The sequence below is a fragment of the Phyllobates terribilis genome, unplaced genomic scaffold (genome assembly GCF_046119375.1).
Source record: "Phyllobates terribilis strain yellow unplaced genomic scaffold, ASM4611937v1 Scaffold_1__5_contigs__length_1240528914, whole genome shotgun sequence".
In the NCBI taxonomy this organism is placed as follows: domain Eukaryota; kingdom Metazoa; phylum Chordata; class Amphibia; order Anura; family Dendrobatidae; genus Phyllobates; species Phyllobates terribilis.
The window spans coordinates 504,292,934-504,312,812 of record NW_027362761.1 but is presented as its reverse complement, the minus strand read 5'-3'; the positions used below and the strand labels follow the sequence as shown (position 1 = coordinate 504,312,812).

Sequence of the window (19,879 nt, the reverse complement as noted above, 5' to 3'; positions counted from 1 at the left end):
AGGATCCTCTGGATCGTCCAGGCCCAGGTCTATCAGGAAACCTCCTGTGAAACGCTCCGACAAGTCTAGGAGCAGAGCCATCATCCGCCCTTACCCAGGAGTTATCCTCGGGACCGAAACCTTTCCAAGCGACGAGATACTGCAATCTCCCTCTATGCCATCTAGAATTAAGAATGCGAGAAATTTCATATTCACCGTCTTCCTCCACCAGAGGAACAGAGACAGTGGCATCCCAATCAGAAACATCAGCTTTTTTCAATAAGGAAACATGAAACACCGGATTAATCTTCCAGGAGGTAGGAACCTCCAACCTAACAGCAGATTGGTTAACTACCTGAAGCACCTTAAACGGACCTACAAACTTCGGGCCCAATTTCTTAGAAGGAATCCTCAACCGCAGATTCCTAGAGGACAACCAAACCATGTCACCAACAGTAAACAAAACCTCTTGACGTTTCTTGTCAAAGTACATCTTGGATTTTTTGTTAGCCTCTTGAAGGTTACGACGTACATCAGTCCAAACTCTCTCCAAATCACCGGAAAAATTCTCCTCCGGCACAGCCGATACCAATTTGGAGAATGACCCAAACAGCGGATGTCTCCCAGTACAGCAAAAAAAAGGAGAACACCCAGCAGAAGAGGATGTATGGTTGTTAAGAGCAAATTCAGCCAGTGTCAGAAACTCAGACCACCCCTCTTGATTGTCAGCCACAAAACAACGCAAAAACTGTTCAACATCCTGGTTCTTTCTTTCTGTCTGTCCATTAGACTCAGGATGATAACTAGACGAAAATGACAAATGGACTCCCAACCTGTCACAAAAGGCACGCCAAAAACGAGCCACGAACTGAGGTCCCCTATCGGAAACAATGTCGGTAGGAACACCATGGAGCCTGACAATTTCTTTAACAAAAGCCTTAGTGAGTGCCCTGGCGCAGGGCAGTTTGATGAAGGGAACCAAGTGACACATCTTGCTAAAACGGTCCACGACCACCCAGATAACAGTGAAACCCTCAGAGGCAGGAAGGTCAGTAATAAAATCCATAGCAAGATGCATCCAAGGAGCACTAGGAACCTCGAGAGGGCAAAGCAACCCCGCAGCAGGAGCATATGAAGACTTAGATCTAGCACACACAGTACATTGACGCACCCACTTAATGACTTCCTTCTGCCACCCAGGCCACCAAAAACTGCGACCTACAAGTCTCTTAGTCTCCGAAATTCCTGGATGACCTGCCAACCGAGACTCATGACACTCTACAAACAAATCTCTCTTAAAGTTCCTAGGCACAAACAACCTCCCATGGGGAGTGTTAAATGGGGCATCCTCCTGGGCTTTCAGAATCCCATCTTCCAAAACGGAGTCCAATGCTGCTAACACAACACCTTCCTGTAAAATGCTCTCCTCCTCCTCGATACCAACCATGGGAGAAAAACTGCGAGATAAAGCATCAGCTTTTACATTCTTGGTACCCGGGATGTAAGTAACAGAAAAATTAAACCGCAAAAAAAAAAGTGCCCACCTAGCTTGACGGGCAAGCGCTTGGCAGCATCAAGATAGATCAGATTCTTATGATCAGTAAAAACCTGAATGGGAAATTTAGCACCTTCCAAGAGATGACGCCAATGTTCAAATGCGAGTTTAATCGCCAGCAATTCCCGATTACCGACATCGTAATTAAGTTCGGTCTCAGAAAATTTTTTTGAAAAAAAAAGCACAGGGATGTACTCCATCCTCGTTTTCCTGAGACAAAACAGCACCGACCCCCACCGAAGAAGCATCAACCTCGACCAAAAAAGGCTTGGTCTCATCAGGCTGCATAAGGATGGGGGCAGAACTGAACCTCTCCTTGAGATACACAAAAGCTTCAGGAAAGGTGCGAATACGGTTCAATGGCCTCAGTAGTCCACTGAACCGTATTCGCACCTTTCCTGGTGAGATCGGTCAGCGGCTTAACAATTATAGAAAAATTCTTAATGAATTTTCTGTAATAATTGGCGAAACCCAAAAATCTCTGTATTGGTTTCAAACCAATAGGCCTAGGCCATTCCGGCACCGCCTGAACCTTCACAGGGTCCATCTAAAAGCCCTCGCTGGAGATAATGTAGCCCAAAAAACTAATTCTCTGCACAGCGAACTCACATTTCTCCAGCTTAGCAAAAAGTGAATTGTCACTTAACAACTGCAATACCTCACGTACGCTCTGCCAATGAGACTCCAGATCCGGCGCAAAAATCAAAATGTCATCCAAATACACCACCACATTCTTACCGATCAACGGTCTTAGGATGTCATTAATAAGGTTCTGAAAAAACGCTGGTGCGTTGGTAAGACCAAAGGGCATAACCAGATTCTCAAAATGACCCACTGGAGTGTTAAAAGCAGTTTTCCACTCATCACCTTCCTTCATACGTAACAAATTGTATGCCCCCCGGAGATCAATCTTAGAGAACCACTTGGCCCCCACTAACTGGTTGAACAAGTCAGGAATTAATGGCAGTGGGTAGGAATTGCGTACTGTAATTTTATTAATTTCGTGAAAGTCCAGACATGGACGTAAACCGCCGTCCTTTTTTTTAACAAAAAAAAATCCAACAGCCACAGGTGACTTAGAAGGTCTAATGTGACCGGCGGCCAAGCTTGTCTGTATGTATTCCTCCAAGGCCTTTCTCTCAGGGATAGTAAGATTAAACAAGCGACTCTTGGGAAGAGTTGCTCCAAGGACAAACTCAATAGTACAATCATAGTCCCTATGAGGAGGCAAAACTTGCGACTCCTCCTCAGAAAAAACTTTCCAAAAATCCTGAATAGGTACAGGTAATTCCCCTCTTTCCACAGCAGCAATGCGACCGTTACAACATCTATCATAACACTTAGGACTCCAAGACTTAATTTCATTGGTAGACCAGTCCAGTACAGGATTGTGCAATTTTAACCAAGGTAACCCCAAAACCACTGGAGCAGGCAAATTATTTAATACCGCTAAATCCAAATTCTCTTGGTGGATACCATTAATGGTGAGGGGAAATTCAGAAACCTTGTGAGTAATACCTTTCAAGGGAGAGCCATCAACAGCAACCACAGAAATAGGAGATGACAAAAATTTGGATTCTAATTTAAATTTTTCCAAAAAACCCTCATCAATCACATTGAGTGTAGAATCACAATCCACAAATATCCGAAATTCAATCAACTCCTCCTGGAATGAGGTGCTTCCAGAAAGAAATACTCCTTTAGAGTTTAAACACGCTATGCGGGCGTAACTGACCCCTTTTTTTTTTTCTTTGCTCAAACGAAGCACACAGTTCTTAATAAAGTGGTCAGATTTACCGCAATAAAAACACAATCCTTTAGCAAACCTGCGGTCTTTTTCCTGAGAGTGGGGTGACATCACCCCAATCTCCATCGGTTCTCCACCCTCCAAACAGACCCTCTGAAAACTAGGAGCTGCCATAGCAGTAAATTTCTCTTCATTACTCCTAGCACGCAGTCTCCTGTCCACACATATGGCTAATTGCATTGCCTCCTGCAATGTTCCAGGTTTTGGGAAGGCAATCAGCAGATCCTTAACCCTTTCACCTAGACCATCAAGAAACAAACATTTTAATGCTGAGTCATTCCATTCCACTTCAGCCGACCATCTTCTGAAGTATGTACAATAATTTTCCACATCACCTGATCCCTGCTTCAAACGTCTTAATTCAGTTTCAGCAGATGAGACTCGATCAGGATCATCATACAACAACCCCATAGCAGAAAAAAAATCTTCCACAGATCTAAAACACGGATCATTAGGTTGTAGAGAAAAAGCCCATCCCTGTTGTTCTTTGCGCAAAAGTGACATTATAAACCCAATGCGCTGTGATTCATTCCCCCGAGGATCTGGGTCTTAAACGAAAATATAATAAACAAGCGTTTTTAAAGGAAAAAAAATCTTGCCGTTTACCATAAAAAAAATCTGGCAGTCCTACCTTCGGTTCGACAAAATACGCTCCAGGACAGCTACTCACGTGTTGCTGGAGCTCGGCCACCTCCAAATACAGTCCCTGCAGGCGTTGAGCCAACTCCTGAACCGACACCATGCTGATATCTGGATTACTTCCCTTAGAGTGTTTTATTTTGGGCTGGACTTACTGTTATGAACTGCTACAAGCACTAAGGAAAGATAGGAAAACTGTCCCTACAATAGGACTAAGCTGATTCCCTACGATGCAGCGGGGGACCTGTTCCTTGTGAACAGACCCGCCTAAGTCCTCGGCTAGTCTGAACGCAGACCTATAGATATAAGGGAGGGGTCCCTACAAGAACTAAGGACTGGGATAAAGTTGGACACCTCCTAGCAGAAATTGTAGCAGAGCAAAGACAAACAAACAAACAGAAGTACTAGTGGTCAAAAGACCAAGCGAACTACAGAGTAAGGTACAAGGCACCTGGCTAGCTTAAGAGTAAATGTAACACTGAAGTCCAGCAAGGCCAGGAGGGCGGAGCTGGATTATATAGGCAAAAAGTCATGTGACCAGCAAAAATAGAAAAAACTAACAGGAGAGTTCGAACAGTTTATAATGACCGTGCAACGCTTCTCCTACCAAAATGATACTTGTGTGCCACCTAACACAGGATTATAGCATCTATTATAGACTGTGGACTAATATCTCACTTAGCCTTATGCAGTCAGACAGAAAGGGGAGATTTTCTAAGGGGTACATTTCGTTAATATTGTTCTTACGAGGATCAATACTAAAACCTTACTAGTAAGGGTCCACTGTACTCTGATGAGAACTAAGACGATTCTGTACACCCGGTCGACTTTAGATCACATACCATCACATACACCATATTAGCTAAAATACAACCTTCTACGACAGTGAATCTTAACGCAAGTCCCTCAATCATGATTTGAGGATAGAGGAAGATTAGACAACCACTAACAACCATATCATCTGTGCAGTTCAAAAATGGATAATTCTTACTTGTAAGAAGGGGTCTATTGATAATAATATCACCTAATAATATCTCCCTTCCTGGACTCCCAATGATCAACTGTGATCTGTGGGGGAATCCAGCAGCAAGATTTCAGCTTCTCTACTGCTCCACTAAAGGGGAAAGTAAGCATTACGCAATGTCTATTCAAATCCAGGAGTTGTCCATGTAATACAGGACAGAACAGATCAACCAGAGGGGAAGATGGTCAGTTTACCCATTCTACACGGCAAAGGACCCCTTTATTAAATCAAAATTGTTCCGAATTTTTTATATATATATTGGTTTTCCCATGAGGAAATCCTAAAAAGTTGACATATTTAAGGCCCAGATTTGAGAAACATTGCTCTACTACATAATAAGTAATTGAAAATGAAATTTTATTGCTTTAAACAGTTAAAAATAATATATCAGGACATAGTTACTGTGCGTCACAGTAGGCATTGACAATACAGAACAGATCATTGATATTCAGTAAATTACAGCGTAACTTACCTGGAGACAGATGACAGTCTAATATACCACCACAGCTTTCTGTGATTCCTATGAGAATAAGAGCACTGGTATTATTTAAAGCGAGCCTGTCACCTGGTCAAAACTGTCCAGTTTACTGAAACATGTATTTCTTAGTTACTCCTGTGTTTAACTATTGCCCTGCAGAAGATACCAGACTGTATTCCTGTGATAAACTGTTTCCCTGCTGGAATATACTAATTTTCTATTTGCCACTGTTCCTGTGTGTACCCACATACCTGGCTCTGCTTCACCTGTGCTACCTGATCCACTTGTTTGTCTGCTGTCCTGCCTACTCTGCTGTCCTGGTTCTCACTAATCCATGTGTCAAGACCAATTCTGTTACACCATCGTTTCTGGTCTGTGTTGCTCATCTGACCTATGGTTTAGAGAATCTACTTCCCCAATTGAGCCCATAACACGGATCCAAAACACTTGGGCCAAATTCCTTCTCCATGTTCTTACAGCAGTGAAATACTCTACTTTTCCTCAATTAAAGATCTCTATATTTACATCCTGGAACTACCTTTCTGTTATCAGATGGATACTGTTAGGCTCACTTAACTGCAGGTCGGCGTGGATACACAGACCAAGTTAGTTGGCACAGCAGGCTGGAAGGCATGTGGAACAGCAAGGACATGGACAACAAATTATGATGTACAGCAGGCAAACTGTAACATCCCTGGCGGCGTGCTGGCATGGCTTACCACCTCCCACCATGCAAGACCGCCATCTTACCTATCAGTCCAGGCTGCACACTTTGCTCCAGTACCTGCTGTGTGCATGTCTCTTGTCTGATTGCTTAGGGCGGCGGCGCGGTTACTGCCTGTTTCTTATAGTTACTGTGTGCACAGTCCTAATGTGTCCCCAGCCTATTGCTGTGAGTCACTGGATACTTAAACCCCCTCCACCCAGTAGGAGGTGCCTGAGCAACACTTTCTTTCAGTGTGTTCTGTGCAACTGAGTTGCCAGGTCCTGTCTTGTATCTTGTCTGTTTCCGCCACCCTGGGGACTGTATACCCAGGCCTGTTACCTGTATCTGTGACTTCTAGTCTGTTCTGCCACCCTGGGGGCTGTATACCCAGGCCCGTTACCTGTATCTGTGACTTCTAGTCTGTTTCCGCCACCCTGGGGGCTGAGTTTGCAGGCTGTATCTTGTTCCTGGTTCAGTTCCTGTCTGAACAGTGTCCTAGCCCGTTACTTGTTTGTCTCTATGTCCGTATCTTCCCTTTTCCTGGATTGTAAGTACCTTGTGTGTATTTGCTCTGCTCTGCTTGTCTACCGCACTTGCGGGTTTTGCTCTGCTCTGCTTGTCTACCGCACCTGCGGGTTTTGCTCTTCTCTGCTTGTCTACTGCACCTGCGGGTTTTGCTCTGCTCTGCTTGTCTACCGCAGCTGTGGGTTTTACTCTGCTCTGCTTGTCTACCGCATCTGCGGGTTTTGCTCTGCTTGTCTACCGCACCTGCAGGTTTTGCTCTGCTCTGCTTGTCTACCGCACCTGCGGGTTTTGCTCTGCTCTGCTTGTCTACCGCACCTGCGGGTTTTGCTCTGCTCTGCTTGTCTACCGCACCTGTGGATTTTGCTCTACTCTGCTTGTCTATCGCACCTGCAGGTTTTGCTCTGCTTTGCTTGTCTACCGCACCTGCGGGTTTTGCTCTGCTCTGCTTGTTCACCACACCTGCGGGTTTTACTCTGCTCTGCTTGTCTACCGCACGTGCGGGTTTTGCTCTGCTCTGCTTGTCTACCGCACCTGCGGGTTTTGCTCTGCTCTGCTTGTCTACTGCACCTGTGGGTTTTGCTCTGCTCTGCTTGTCTACCGCACCTGCGGGTTTTGCTCTGCTCTGCTTGTCTACCGCACCTGCGGGTTTTGCTCTGCTCTGCTTGTTTACCGCACCTGCGGGTTTTGCTCTGCTCTGCTTGTCTACCGCACCTGCGGCTCTGTTCCTGTATCCCAGTCTGTACTGGTCCCTATCCTGCCTGCGTTCCTACCTGCCAGTACCCACCTGTCTGCATACCAGCCGTGCCTGCCAGTACCCACCTGTCTGCATACCAGCCGTGCCTGCCAGTACCCACCTGTCTGTATGCCAGCCTAACCTGCCTGATCCTGCATTCCCCGGTGTGGGTCAACAGCTGTGACCGGGGTCTGACCTGGAGTAGCACCTGGTCCCTCTGCTCGGTTCCTCCCTGGTTCACGGAGTCGACTGAGCCGCCGTGCGACCTTGGTCGGACCGAGTTGATACTTAGTCATGCCCCTCCAGGCACTCCTCAGTTCATGGTCCAGTGGGATCACTAACCACGCTCACGCCAGTCCGTCCGGGCGTGTGCGCAACACAAACAAGTGAGGTAGGACACATAGGAAGCCCCAGAACCAGAAGGGCGGATTGTATTGTGCATGGTATATCAACCTAGGATTACAGACACACTAGCACTGTGTATAGAGTATTATTGTAAAACCAAAGAAATGATACCTGTTGGTATAAGTGCAATGTGTAGGTGCACATTCACGCAGTGGCCATTAACAGACAGAACCTAAGATAAAACAAATGAGCAAATACTCTAGAGTAGGTAAATAATAGTAATAAATGTAAATAACACCTGGTACTTAGTTGACACTATTTTGATCAAAAGAGTGTAAAAGCCATCACAACACGATAAGGTCTACCCAATCAGGATAGACCCTAACTCTCGTAGATCAGATGCGGGCAGATCAGGAACCAGACCCAACTAGAGTATGCCTAAGAAACAGGCATTCCTCACATGTATTAAAGCTGTCAAATAGTCGCAAATCATGCACAAAGCGCGACTCAAACATGCTGAAGGTACTTTGGAAACAACCGAGCATGCTCGCTCATCACTATTATTAAATGTACAGTACTATTACTATTTACTTACTGCAGAGTCTTTGCTCATTTGTTTTTATCCTAGGTTCTGGAGTATTATTGTGCATGGCACATCAGAGTATATGTGATTATAGAAACACTGACACTGTCATACATCTTAACCATCTTGGATACAGTAAGACATTTTGGAATTTGAGAATCTGTCCCGCTGTCTTGGGAGGTTGGTGGTATGTTCAGTTTTCAACTGAATCTGCGTCAGGTTTCCGCTCTCTGCTCCACCATCAAGACTGTCTACGGCTTGGAGCAGGAGGCGCAATTGCATCACTAGAAGGCACCTGACGCATTGAGCCTCGCTCAACATCGAGCAGCACATACCTCTTAAGAGAAACAGAAACAGCACCACTCTATTTCTAGACTGTGTTTAGTAGTACAACTCAGCCTCATTGACTTGAATGTAGCCCGAGCTGTTCTATAATGTCTGTGATCAAGATTGGTGCTGTTTCTGCAAAAACGCACATTTTTTTCTAATTTCAGACAAATCCTTCAATTATTGTTTGCAACACATTATTACTTCCTTTCTTATATCTATATTCTAGAAAAAAATATTTTTTTTAATTAACTGCACGCCTGTGTCAAAAATGTGACACAGCATAATCATTGTAAATTCTAAATAATCAATTTATCAAAGGGTGGAACACATAATCTTACCTGTCGCAAGGTGGGCAGTGAACAGTAGCCCCAAAATGTGTTTCATCATTTTCCTGAAAGTAACAAAAATATGATGCAAGAGGTAATATAATGAATATAATTAACAATTATAGTATATTTATCTTTATTTAGAGCTACCATTCAATCACTATTGACACCAAGAATAGCGATGCATGTAATACTTATTTTGTTTCCAAAATTACTCTAAAAACATAAAACATCCCTATGAGACAATATTATACACCAATGGGGTCTGTAGGGCATCTTTAGGACCCGCTGGAAAACAGATAAGAACCATGGTGTAGCTTCTGTTGTAAATGGATGCCACTATGCATTTGCAGTAATTGCCTTATAACACTTATTGGCGCTATTCATATGACTAATTGAAGTATATGACAGATTTACTACGTAAAGGGTTAATATTTCTATCAAAGCAGTTCATGGCTGAGATGGGAATATTAGCATCCAAGCACCAGCCCAGGACTTTGGGCTGGCTGTGCTATACTGTTTCTGAAACTTGCATTCACTTCCATGGGAATAATGGAAAAAGCGTAGCTTGGCTGTTTTCGGAGCACCACCTCCTGTGTGCAGTGCTTTAAAGGGCTGTTCCAAAAAAGTCAAGTTAATTTGCTAATCGCTGAGGACTGACCACTGGGACACCCAACAATCCTGGAACTCCCGAAAATGAGGTTGTGCAGCCCCATTTTGCATGGAGTGGAGGTGCGCATGCTCAGCCTATGCTCCACTCATTGTCTATGGGATTGCCTGTTTCAGGCAGTGTCATAGACAATGAGTAAAGAGGAGGTTGAACATGCGCACCTCTGATCCATCAGGAAGGGCTGCAAAGCCATGTTCATGAATTTCCAATACCCTGATCTCGGGATGCTGAGGGACCCTGTGATAGGACCCCACAGATAAATAAGTTATCCCTTGTCCTACAGATAGGAGGAAACATGATTTTTTTAATAACCCTTTGATATGATAATCCCATCCAGTCATGAATAACTCAGATAACCATTTTCTGCTTGCTTGTCATTTTTCAGACATATTAGGCTTTTAAAACATATTTAAAGGTCAGGAAAAAACAAACAAACAAACAAACATCAACATTAAAAGATGTAATGTGAAATAGTACTCTACACCCCTTTAATATTTAAAGGGATGTTCCATAAATGACTATTTTTGAGTTCAAGACGCCATCTGACATTTGTCGCAAAAAGGTGGAAAGGTAGGGAAGAGTTGGCTGTGTGTACTACTGTCTCTCTTGATTATAGTCTATGGGAGTTATGCAATCATCCAAACAAGTGCACTCAGCTTCTGTAATAGAGAATACAATGGGAAAAATGCATGCAGACCAGACCAACACTTCCTTTTTTTTCCCCTTGCTCTTCTAAAGGGAAATACAGGACTACCAGTCTCACAATAGTGTAAAGCCTCAGCTATACATTATTGATGGCACATACCAGCCATACTTCTTTAAGGATAAAAAAATATATATTTCAAAGCTTAAAATTTAGATTTATATAACTTTCATATATAAACATTATGTATCTGTGTATATATATCTATATATCTATATATGTATATATAGATATATATATCTATATATAGATATATAGATATATAATAGTAAATAGACACTAAGCTATAGAATTCCCACTTACCTTTTGCCACACGTCAGCCACACATTTACGTAGCTGTTGAGGAGCTGAGTTCTCCAGATTTCAGCTGGTTTAATACATAAGATCTGCTATGTGATAGCAAACTGCTTGTATAAGGTGTACGTGTTCTGATATCCATCTGTATCAAGTAAAAAGTCCCTGTTTCTGCTTCCCCAGAGTAGATATGACAATGACAGGGTACGTCCCACATAGTGTATCACACTCCCAGTGACTGGTCTTTTCTTTAATATTTCCGTTCATAAGGCTCTATAAATAAAATGCAATGTAATTTATTACAAAAGGCACAGGAAACACACATCCATAACCGAGCTTGTCACACTGCCCACACACACACACAAAGTGGGCAATGTGACAAGTCAGACTGGCAATGATCACCTATCCAAAGGATAGGTAGGATTGGGTCTCAAAGTCAGAAGGACTCGTAGGCCGCCTCTTACTGCAGAATTACCTTATCATGGGTGCCACAACTTTTTAAAACTAAAGCCATCTCTCCTCATTATTGGTATTCACTTCTGGTCACCACTACACTATGGACAACGTTGTGACACTAGTCATAGCACTCTTAACACTGTCTGCGGTGGCAACCTTGAGTGAAAAAGGTAGCAGAAATAAGGATAGGTAGGTATTTGTATGCCCAGTTTGAGCTCTGCATTAAAGGGTTGGTCTGATACCTAAAATGTCCATTCTAAATATCAATTTTTACACCCTAACCACTTTTGTTATTAGCTTTATTTTTTAAAATATTATATATTTAAATATATTTTAAAATACCCTATGCTTGTCCCCAGCAAACGGTTTGTTTGAGATGAGTCTCAAGGGTGATGTCGCAGAAGGCTGGGGCTGCATTCACTTACTCGCTGCATCCATTGCCCCTCCTGGAAGAGAAAATCATCAGGGGGTGGCGCTCCAGTTACTTACAACAGTTTTTTGCATCGCTGCCCTCTGAAGATGACCTGGGACCATGTCACTTATAGAAGCTGTGGGAGAGGTGAGTGCAGCGCCAGCACTTTGCTTCTATCTCTGCCGCACAGCTTCTAACTGTGAAAAAAAACATTGTCAGGGAGCGGAGATGGAAATAGAAGCAGTGAGTGACACCAGCACTGCCCCACAGCTTCTATAACCACCCTCAAATGAATCGCATCAGCGGGAGGTACTGATCTCACTCACACAGCTTCTATTGTGAACAGGTTACAGGGATGCAACAATGCAGATAATGAGGATGCAGAAGCGGTTAACTAAAGCTATTTATTTTCCTACCACAGAATGAAAGTATGGAACAGGCGGTTGCTCGGGTATAGGGTAACAAGTCACACAATATTAGCAATAATGACAACAACAGTATAACAATTGCACTATTGTTATGCACATGTGGTAGCAAACACAGGGATAAAGCATATAACTATGAAAAAGCTGCACAAACCTCTCCCCTGGTTCCTGTACAAACTATGGTATCCAGTAATGCAGCCCTTAACTGGTCAGCGCGAACTGGATAAACCCTGAAGGTAAAAACTAGAGAAGACAACTCTGACCTGGCTCCCTAAAAGGCCGTCGAGTGTATCACGTACCTGCTAAGGAATCAAGGGAAGAGTGCAGTGTAAGAAAGAAACCCCAGCAGTACACTCATTTGACTGGCCTAGACACTAAGAAGAAGGACTAGAACTCCAAGCAGAATCCACTAAAGACTATCACCAGCAGGGAAGACCAGCAGGGGGTAGGTTTGAATAGTAGCATCTGAAGTGTGATAGGACAGGCTAGATAACAAATGAAAAACACCTGCTGTCCGAAAAGAATGGACAAAGGTAAAAGGTAATCAGCACCCGGACAGCGACAGAACCCGCTGTGGCTCAATGGACAGAGATGCTGACAGAAGAGTACAGGACCGTCGGATCAAATCCTGAGGTATGAAAATTATATTCTTCTATGTTCTATCTAGTTATCTCTTGGCTAAATGACTATTAATGTTTTTCTGTCTTAGCTCAACGGGTGTCACTCGCAACGATAGGCCCATTACTGTAATATGCTCTTCAAGCGCCTCTGATTATTATACTGGTACTAATGGGGGGTATTTCACACTAGGCCTTCATAAACTAGTCACTTAGAACCATGTTCATCACACTGAACACCCTTGGTCCCTTCTAAAGCACGTCCCTCGCCCAGACTCTATACCGTACATCTACGCTGGAAATAACGGCCCAGTTCACTCGGGTCTCCATGTCACTATGTCAGACATTTGGCCTCGTACAATGATCAGCGTTCGACCTTCGGTGCTTAACCTGCAATGTCTGGATATTCGGTCTTGACTAGTGAAGACTGGGCTTCGGGTCTTGCCCAATGGAGTCTGGGCCTCAGGTTTTGACCAGCGAAGTCTGAGCTACGAAGCTTGACCAACAATGTCCCGCCTGTCTCGATCTCCAGCCACCTCTAGTTGTTCTGCCTCTGCTTTCCACCGCTCACACACGTCCTCTCGGTCTCGCTTGCTGGCGCCAACTCTCTTCCTGCCTTACTACTCTGGCCTTTTAGATTTGATAACTGCACCACACCTACCACCTGACCCAGCGTCCCCTTCAAGTTCATCCTTCCAGAAATGCTTTCGCCATCTTTTAGCTCCGCCCCCACTCAGTTCAACCAGCAGATGGTGACATTTTGTCATGAGTGTCATAGAACGTTGACGAACCACTTCTTCTACTCCCCACTCCCTTACACTATCACCGCTGTATACTCTTATTTCAGTGACATTACATGTATCTTCACTCAATTTTGGATCCTAAAATCACATGGGAATATGGTAAATCAGATTGCCAATGCACTAGTTGAGTGCACTTTTAATACTACACAGCCACCCCCTCCATGATTTGGTAGGTTTTTGAATGGCTGTTTGCATCAGTATTTTTCACCCGTAAATCGCAATTATGAGGACCCTTGGCGTGGGTTGCGAGCTTGCGTATTTGGGCCAAAATATCGACCAATACCTCATGTAATGTATTTATTTTATACATTATATTTCATCTTTTTATTGCACATTTTTCAATTTTGTAAGATACAGCCGGGCCCTTTAGTGTTGGTAGGGTGAATTCGGGCATCTGTCTTGTGGACAGTGTCGGACTGGGGTGTCTGGGGCCCACAGGAGGAATTGATCCTCGGGGCCCACCCTACAGCTATATGCAAATACCTGATAGCCGATATCCCCGTTATAGTGGAGCATCTGCTGTAAATCACAGGCGGCTCCGGCACATCTACTGTGCACATGCTATAACTGGGATGTACAATTACGGTAGTTTGCAGTAAAGGGGTTCTTTGGTTAAAACAAGTTATAACCGATCCAAGGGCTCCACAGGATAGGTGATAACTTACTGATCGTTTGGGTCCGAACATTGGAAACCACACCGATTGGAAGAATGGGGAAGTTTTATCCCTGTCAGGACACTTATCCCCATTTTAAGCTGCAGCGGCAATCGGTGGAGGTCCCAGCAGTCAGACCCCCACTAATCAATAATGTATCACTTATCCTGTGGAGAGGTGATTACTTGTTTTCCCCGGAGAACCCCTGTAAGTGCATCTTGTTCCAAGTATTTAATCACTAATGGAAATAAAGAATCTTCTCCTAATTACCGTATTTTTCGGACTATAAGACGCACCGGACCATAAGACGCACCTAGGTTTTAGAGGAGGAAAATAAAAAAATAAAAATTTAAGCAAAAAATGTGGTCATGATGCCCTTTTAAGGGGGAGGGGGTCTTCTGCTGACACTGGTATAGGGGTAATGTCCCCCAATTCTGACAACATCCCCCATCCTGGTATATATCCCCCCCCTTCCTTTTATTCGTGGTCCCCATCCCCATCCTGGTATGTCTGGCATCCTTCCATCCTGGTATGCATGGCACCCCTCATCCTTATCCTGGTATGCATGGCACCCCTCATACCTATCCTGATATGCATGGCACCCCTCATCCCTGTCCTAGTATGCATGGTACCCCTCATCCCTGTCCTGGTATGCATGGCACCCCTAATCCCTATCCTGGTATGCATGGCACCCATTATCCCTGTCCTGGTATGCATGGCACCCCTCATCCCTGTCCTGGTATGCATGGCACCCCTAATCCCTATCCTGGTATGCATGGCACCCATTATCCCTGTCCTGGTATGCATGGCACCCCTCATCCCTGTCCTGGTATGCATGGCACTCCTCATCCCTGTCCTGGTATGCATGGCACCCCTCATCCCTATCCTGGTATGCATGGCACCCCTCATCCCTGTCCTGGTATGCATGGCACCCCTCATCCTTGTCTTGTTATGCATGGCACCCCTAATCCCTGTCCTGGTATGCATGGCACCCCTCATCCCTGTCCTGGTATGCATGGCATCCCTAATCCCTGTCCTGGTATGTTTGGCACCCTTAATCCCTGTCCTGGTATGCATGGCACCCCTAATACCTGTCCTGGTATGCATGGCACCCCTAATCCCTGTCCTGGTATGCATGACACCCCTAATCCCTGTCCTAGTATGCATGGTCCCCCTAATCCCCATCATGCTGCACATTAAAAAAAAGTAAACACTCCTACTCACCTTTCTTCTCTCCTCCAGCCCTGCGTCCGGTCTGCCTGCACTGATCTCTCCATGTGAGCCGCGCATGATGTCACTGCCATGCGCGGCTCACAAGGAGAAATCAGCTGCCGGAAGTCACTGCTCCCCACGCCGGGACTGTGTACGTGGGGAGCAGTGACTTCACTCTCCTTCATAGCTGGCACACAGCGAAGCCGCGCTATCTCCTGTGCCCGGTCATTAAAGGGCATGAATATTCACCCCCTCCCCACACCCATGGGCGTGGAGAGAGGTTGAATATTCATGCCCTTTAACAGGGGGCACAGGAGATAGCTGGCAGCAGCAGCAGCCGCAGCACGGCTACACTGTATACCGCTATTAAGGAGTGTGACGCCTCTACTCAGAAAGCCCGTGTTTTACCCTGGGTGTTGGGGGACTCGGTGTCGGGCCCTGCGTTGAAGAGATGGGATGCAGCCGTGGCCCGGGCCCGACCCGTGCTCAGGGCAGTCACATTAGAAAGAGATGGTGTGGGCTATTCCGGGTTGAGTGGCTGATTTTTACGACTATGCCACCTGTGGTGTCTGGTGAAGGGCCACCAGCGCCGCTAGCAGTCCACTGAGGCTCGATGTCATGGCGGCTAAAGTTATTGCTGCTCCCCACAGGCGGAGCAAGGCCTCAGGGCAGGCAAACAGGATGAAGGGCAGTAGCAGTAGCGCGGGGAGTACGGGCACCGCGTCGCATGGTATGGCGCGTAATGAACAGTCCGGAGGCCATAGGGGTGAACTTCCAAAGCTTTACTCACTCAGAGATGTTAGCGGGAAGGCGACTCCCTGCTCCTCGCGGAGTCCTGCGGCCACCAGGGACGGGGGTCCGACTACCTCCGAGGAAGTCCAGTGTTCGGTAGCGACCCTACACCAGAGTGTTCCTGCACTACAGACTTCACCCTTTCCTGTCTGTGCGTGTGTAGATAGGCCGGGTCTCCCTCTGAGCTCCTCTCAGGTGTAGGGGTCGGGTGGCAATTCCTCTCCATCTGACGCCCGGCGGTATCCTCAGGGCCTAACCGGGCTTTCCCGTCCTGGACGTGGAGTACAAGGTCGGGTGTCGGGGGCCGGTACCCCTCTTGCAGCCGGAATCCCTCTGAATAGATCAGGTAGGCGAGGACAGGTGGCGTGCTCCGCTCCGTCTGCATCCTCCCCGGGACCCATTTGCTAGGGAGCCACACTCTAAAGCTCCCGGGCCTTCTTGATCCTGGTCCTCGGCCGGGTTGAGACATTCCTTGTCTGCAACCTACCTCTCGTCCCAAAGATCGGGGTACGAGGGTACGAGGGCTGTGTCCCATGGCGGTGCAGGCCCACACAGGATCTACGCTCCCGGAGGGAAGTCACATTACACACAGTAGTTTGACAGCACAGTGACAGCTGACAGACTAGCAAAGGCTAGACAAAGGACAGACCACTTGACAGACAGACTGCCAGAGACCGGACAGAAAGACCAAAAGGACCAAGATCAAAGATGGCATTCTATTAAATATGAAATTTGAAGTGTCACTCACTAGTTGTTCCTCCATCCACATGCACTAACTGGTTCCTACCACTTTGTGTTCCCCAGTCACCCTGTAACCAGGGGAGCAGCACCAAGTGCATACTAGCTCCCTCTGGTGGAAATGTGGTGTTGGATGCAAAAGGTTAGGTCACAACCATCACACTGGCCTTACCTCAGAGGAGGAACACCACACTCCATTGGAGAAGTGCAGCATTCCTGTGGCGGTCGAACCCTCAGGGGCGCCACAGGAGAATGAATATTCAGTGCTCCCCACGCCCAATGGGAGTGGGGAGCAGTGAATATTAATTTTCTTTAGCAGCGGGGACAGTGTAGGTTGCAGTAGGCGGCTGCTGCCTCCTGTGCCCCGCTCCTCCACCGATACCGCTCCCCCCACACCACACATAAATATACACTCCCTCAACATTCAGACTATAAGACGCACCCCCCATTTTCCTCCAAAATTTTAGAGGAAAAAAGTGCGTCTTATAGTCTGAAAAATACGGTAATATCAGAGAGAACAAATTACCGCCATACACAACACAATCCACTGTACTAACACAAATAGTACCACATACAAGGGAGAAATACTGCCACACCATGACCAGACCACATATTGCCACCACGTAGTGACCAAATAATACCACATACAAGGGAAAAATATCACCACACCATGACCAGACCACATATTACCACCACATAGTGACCGAATAATACTACATGCAAGGGAGAAATACCACCACACCATGACCAGACCACATATTACCTCCACAGTGACAGAATAATATCCCATACAAGGGAGAAATACCACCACACCATGACCAGACCAGATATTAACAGCATATAGTGTCCAAGTAATTCCCCATCATTTCTTTCACCCACATCCATAATTGCTCTCCCCATTCCCATCATTGCTCTCCCCCCACCTCCTCCATTATTGCTCCCTCCCATCCCCATCATTGCTCTCTCCCACCTTCTCCAACATTGTCATATCTCCCCCACCTTCTCCATCATTGTCATATCTCCCCCACCTCCTCCATCATTGTCATATCTCCTCCATCATTACTATATCTCCCCCCACCACCTCCATCATCATTGCCATATCTCCCCCACCACCTCCATCATTGCCATATCTCCCCCCACCTGCTCCGTCATCATTGCCATATCTCCCCCACCTGCTCCGTCATCATTGCCATATCTCCCCCCACCTGCTCCGTCATCATTGCCATATCTCCCCCACCTGCTCCATCATCATTGCCATATCTCCCCCCAACTGCTCCGTCATCATTGCCATATCTCCCCCCACCTGCTCCGTCATCTTTCCATATCTCCCCCCACCTACTTCATCATCATTTCCATATCTCCCCCCACCTACGCCATCATCATTGCTATATCTCCCCCACCTCCTCTATCACTAATGCCATGTCATATCTCCCCCCACCTCCTCCATCACCATGCCATGCATATCTCCCCACCACCTCTTCCATCACCATGCCATGCATATCTCCTCCTACCTCCTCCATCACCATGCTATGCATATCTCCCCCCACCTCCCCCATTGCCATGATATATATTCCCCACCATGTCATATCTCCCCACTTCCCCCATTGCCATGCCATATCTTCCCCCACCATGTCATATCTCCCCCCTCCTCCTCCATTGCCATGCCACATCTTCCCCCACCATGTCATATCCCCCCTCCTCTCCCATTACCATGCCATATCTCCCCCCACCTCCTCCATCACCATGCCATGCATATCTCCCCCTACCTCCTCCATCACCATGCCATGCATATCTCCCCCCACCTTCCCCGCAGCACCATCCTCTCCTTCCTGCCCAGCATCTTTCTCCCTGACACAGGCTCACACTGCATGATGACGTCATCAAGCAGCGCAAGCCTGTGTCAAGGAAGAAGCGCCGGGCAGGAAGCAGAGGACGGATCCCTCCAGCTCCGCTGCCATTTTCCTCCAGTTGGCAGCGGAGCTGGAGGGATCGTTCCCTGCCCGCCGCACAGGATGAGGGCAATCTGGCCATGGGCCCCCCGGAGCCTGGGGCTCCGAGAAGCAGGCCAGATTGCCCTCATCAGCCGCACTGCAAGGGCCCTTCTTGCAGTGCGGAGCACCGGCAGGCATGTTAACCGCTGAGTACCCGGGCCCACCGGAGAATTCCCCGGTGTCCCGGTGCCCCTGTCCGACCCTGCTTGTGGGGTACATTTATAATAGTGCCTGATCTAATAGTATGGGCGTCATCAATAGGCTGTAAGCAAGACCCTGCATCACATGTATCTGTGTCCTATGCAAGTTTCATCTGAGTGCATTTTTAATACTACACAGCCACCACCTCCATGAACTGATAGGTCTGCGGGTGTCTGCTTGTTGCATCAGTATTTTGCACCTGTGCTGCCCCGGCCTTTATCATGGCGGTCTGCTGCATCCTGCTAGTGCATTGGTAATCTGGCCTGGTGTTGGTAAGGCTGATTTCTTTTCTGTGATGTTTTTTCATGTACATTTTGGCAAACTGCAGTTTAGCATTTTTATGTCTCTGTGTCAGCAGTAGGGTCCTCTTGGGTCTCCTGCCATAGTGTTTAATTTCATTCAAATGTCGACCGACAGTTCACGGTGACACTGATGCACCCTGAACCTGCAGGACAAACTTTATTGGGTCTGCTTATCCACCATCTGGACTATCCTGCATTGCAACCTTTCATCAAGTTTTCTCTGCCGTCCATGTTCAGGGAGATTAGCTACAGTGTCATGGGTTGTAAACTTCTTGATTATGTTGCACACTGTGGACAAAGGAATATCAAGATCTGTGGAGATGGACTTGTAACCTTGAGATTATTGATGTTTTTCAACAATTTTGGTTCTCAAGTCCTCAGACAGTTCTCTTCTCCTCTTTCTGTTATCCATGCTTAATGTAGCACACACAGACACACAATGCAATAGATTGAGTCAACTTCTCATCTTCTAATCTGGTTTCAGGTGTGATTTTCATATTGCCCACACCTGTTACTTGCCACAGGTAAGTTTGAACGAGCATCACATGCTTGAAACAAAGTTGTTTACCCACAATTTTGG

The 19,879-nt window shown here is 46.3% G+C and overlaps 1 protein-coding gene across 1 annotated transcript in view; it reads right to left on the bottom strand.

Moving 5' to 3' along the window:
• The window catches only part of LOC141267047 (interleukin-31 receptor subunit alpha-like), a 90,461-nt gene extending 79,613 nt beyond the window's left edge, over positions 1 to 10,848 (bottom strand). The window contains exons 1-3 of the mRNA XM_073680219.1: positions 10,707 to 10,848; positions 9,043 to 9,095; positions 5,477 to 5,524 (exon numbers count right to left, since the gene is read on the bottom strand). Coding sequence (XP_073536320.1) covers positions 5,477 to 5,524; positions 9,043 to 9,091 — 97 coding nt within the window. The 5' untranslated portion in view covers positions 9,092 to 9,095; positions 10,707 to 10,848. The remainder of the gene's footprint in view (positions 1 to 5,476; positions 5,525 to 9,042; positions 9,096 to 10,706) is intronic.
• Positions 10,849 to 19,879: the final 9,031 nt, after the last annotated feature.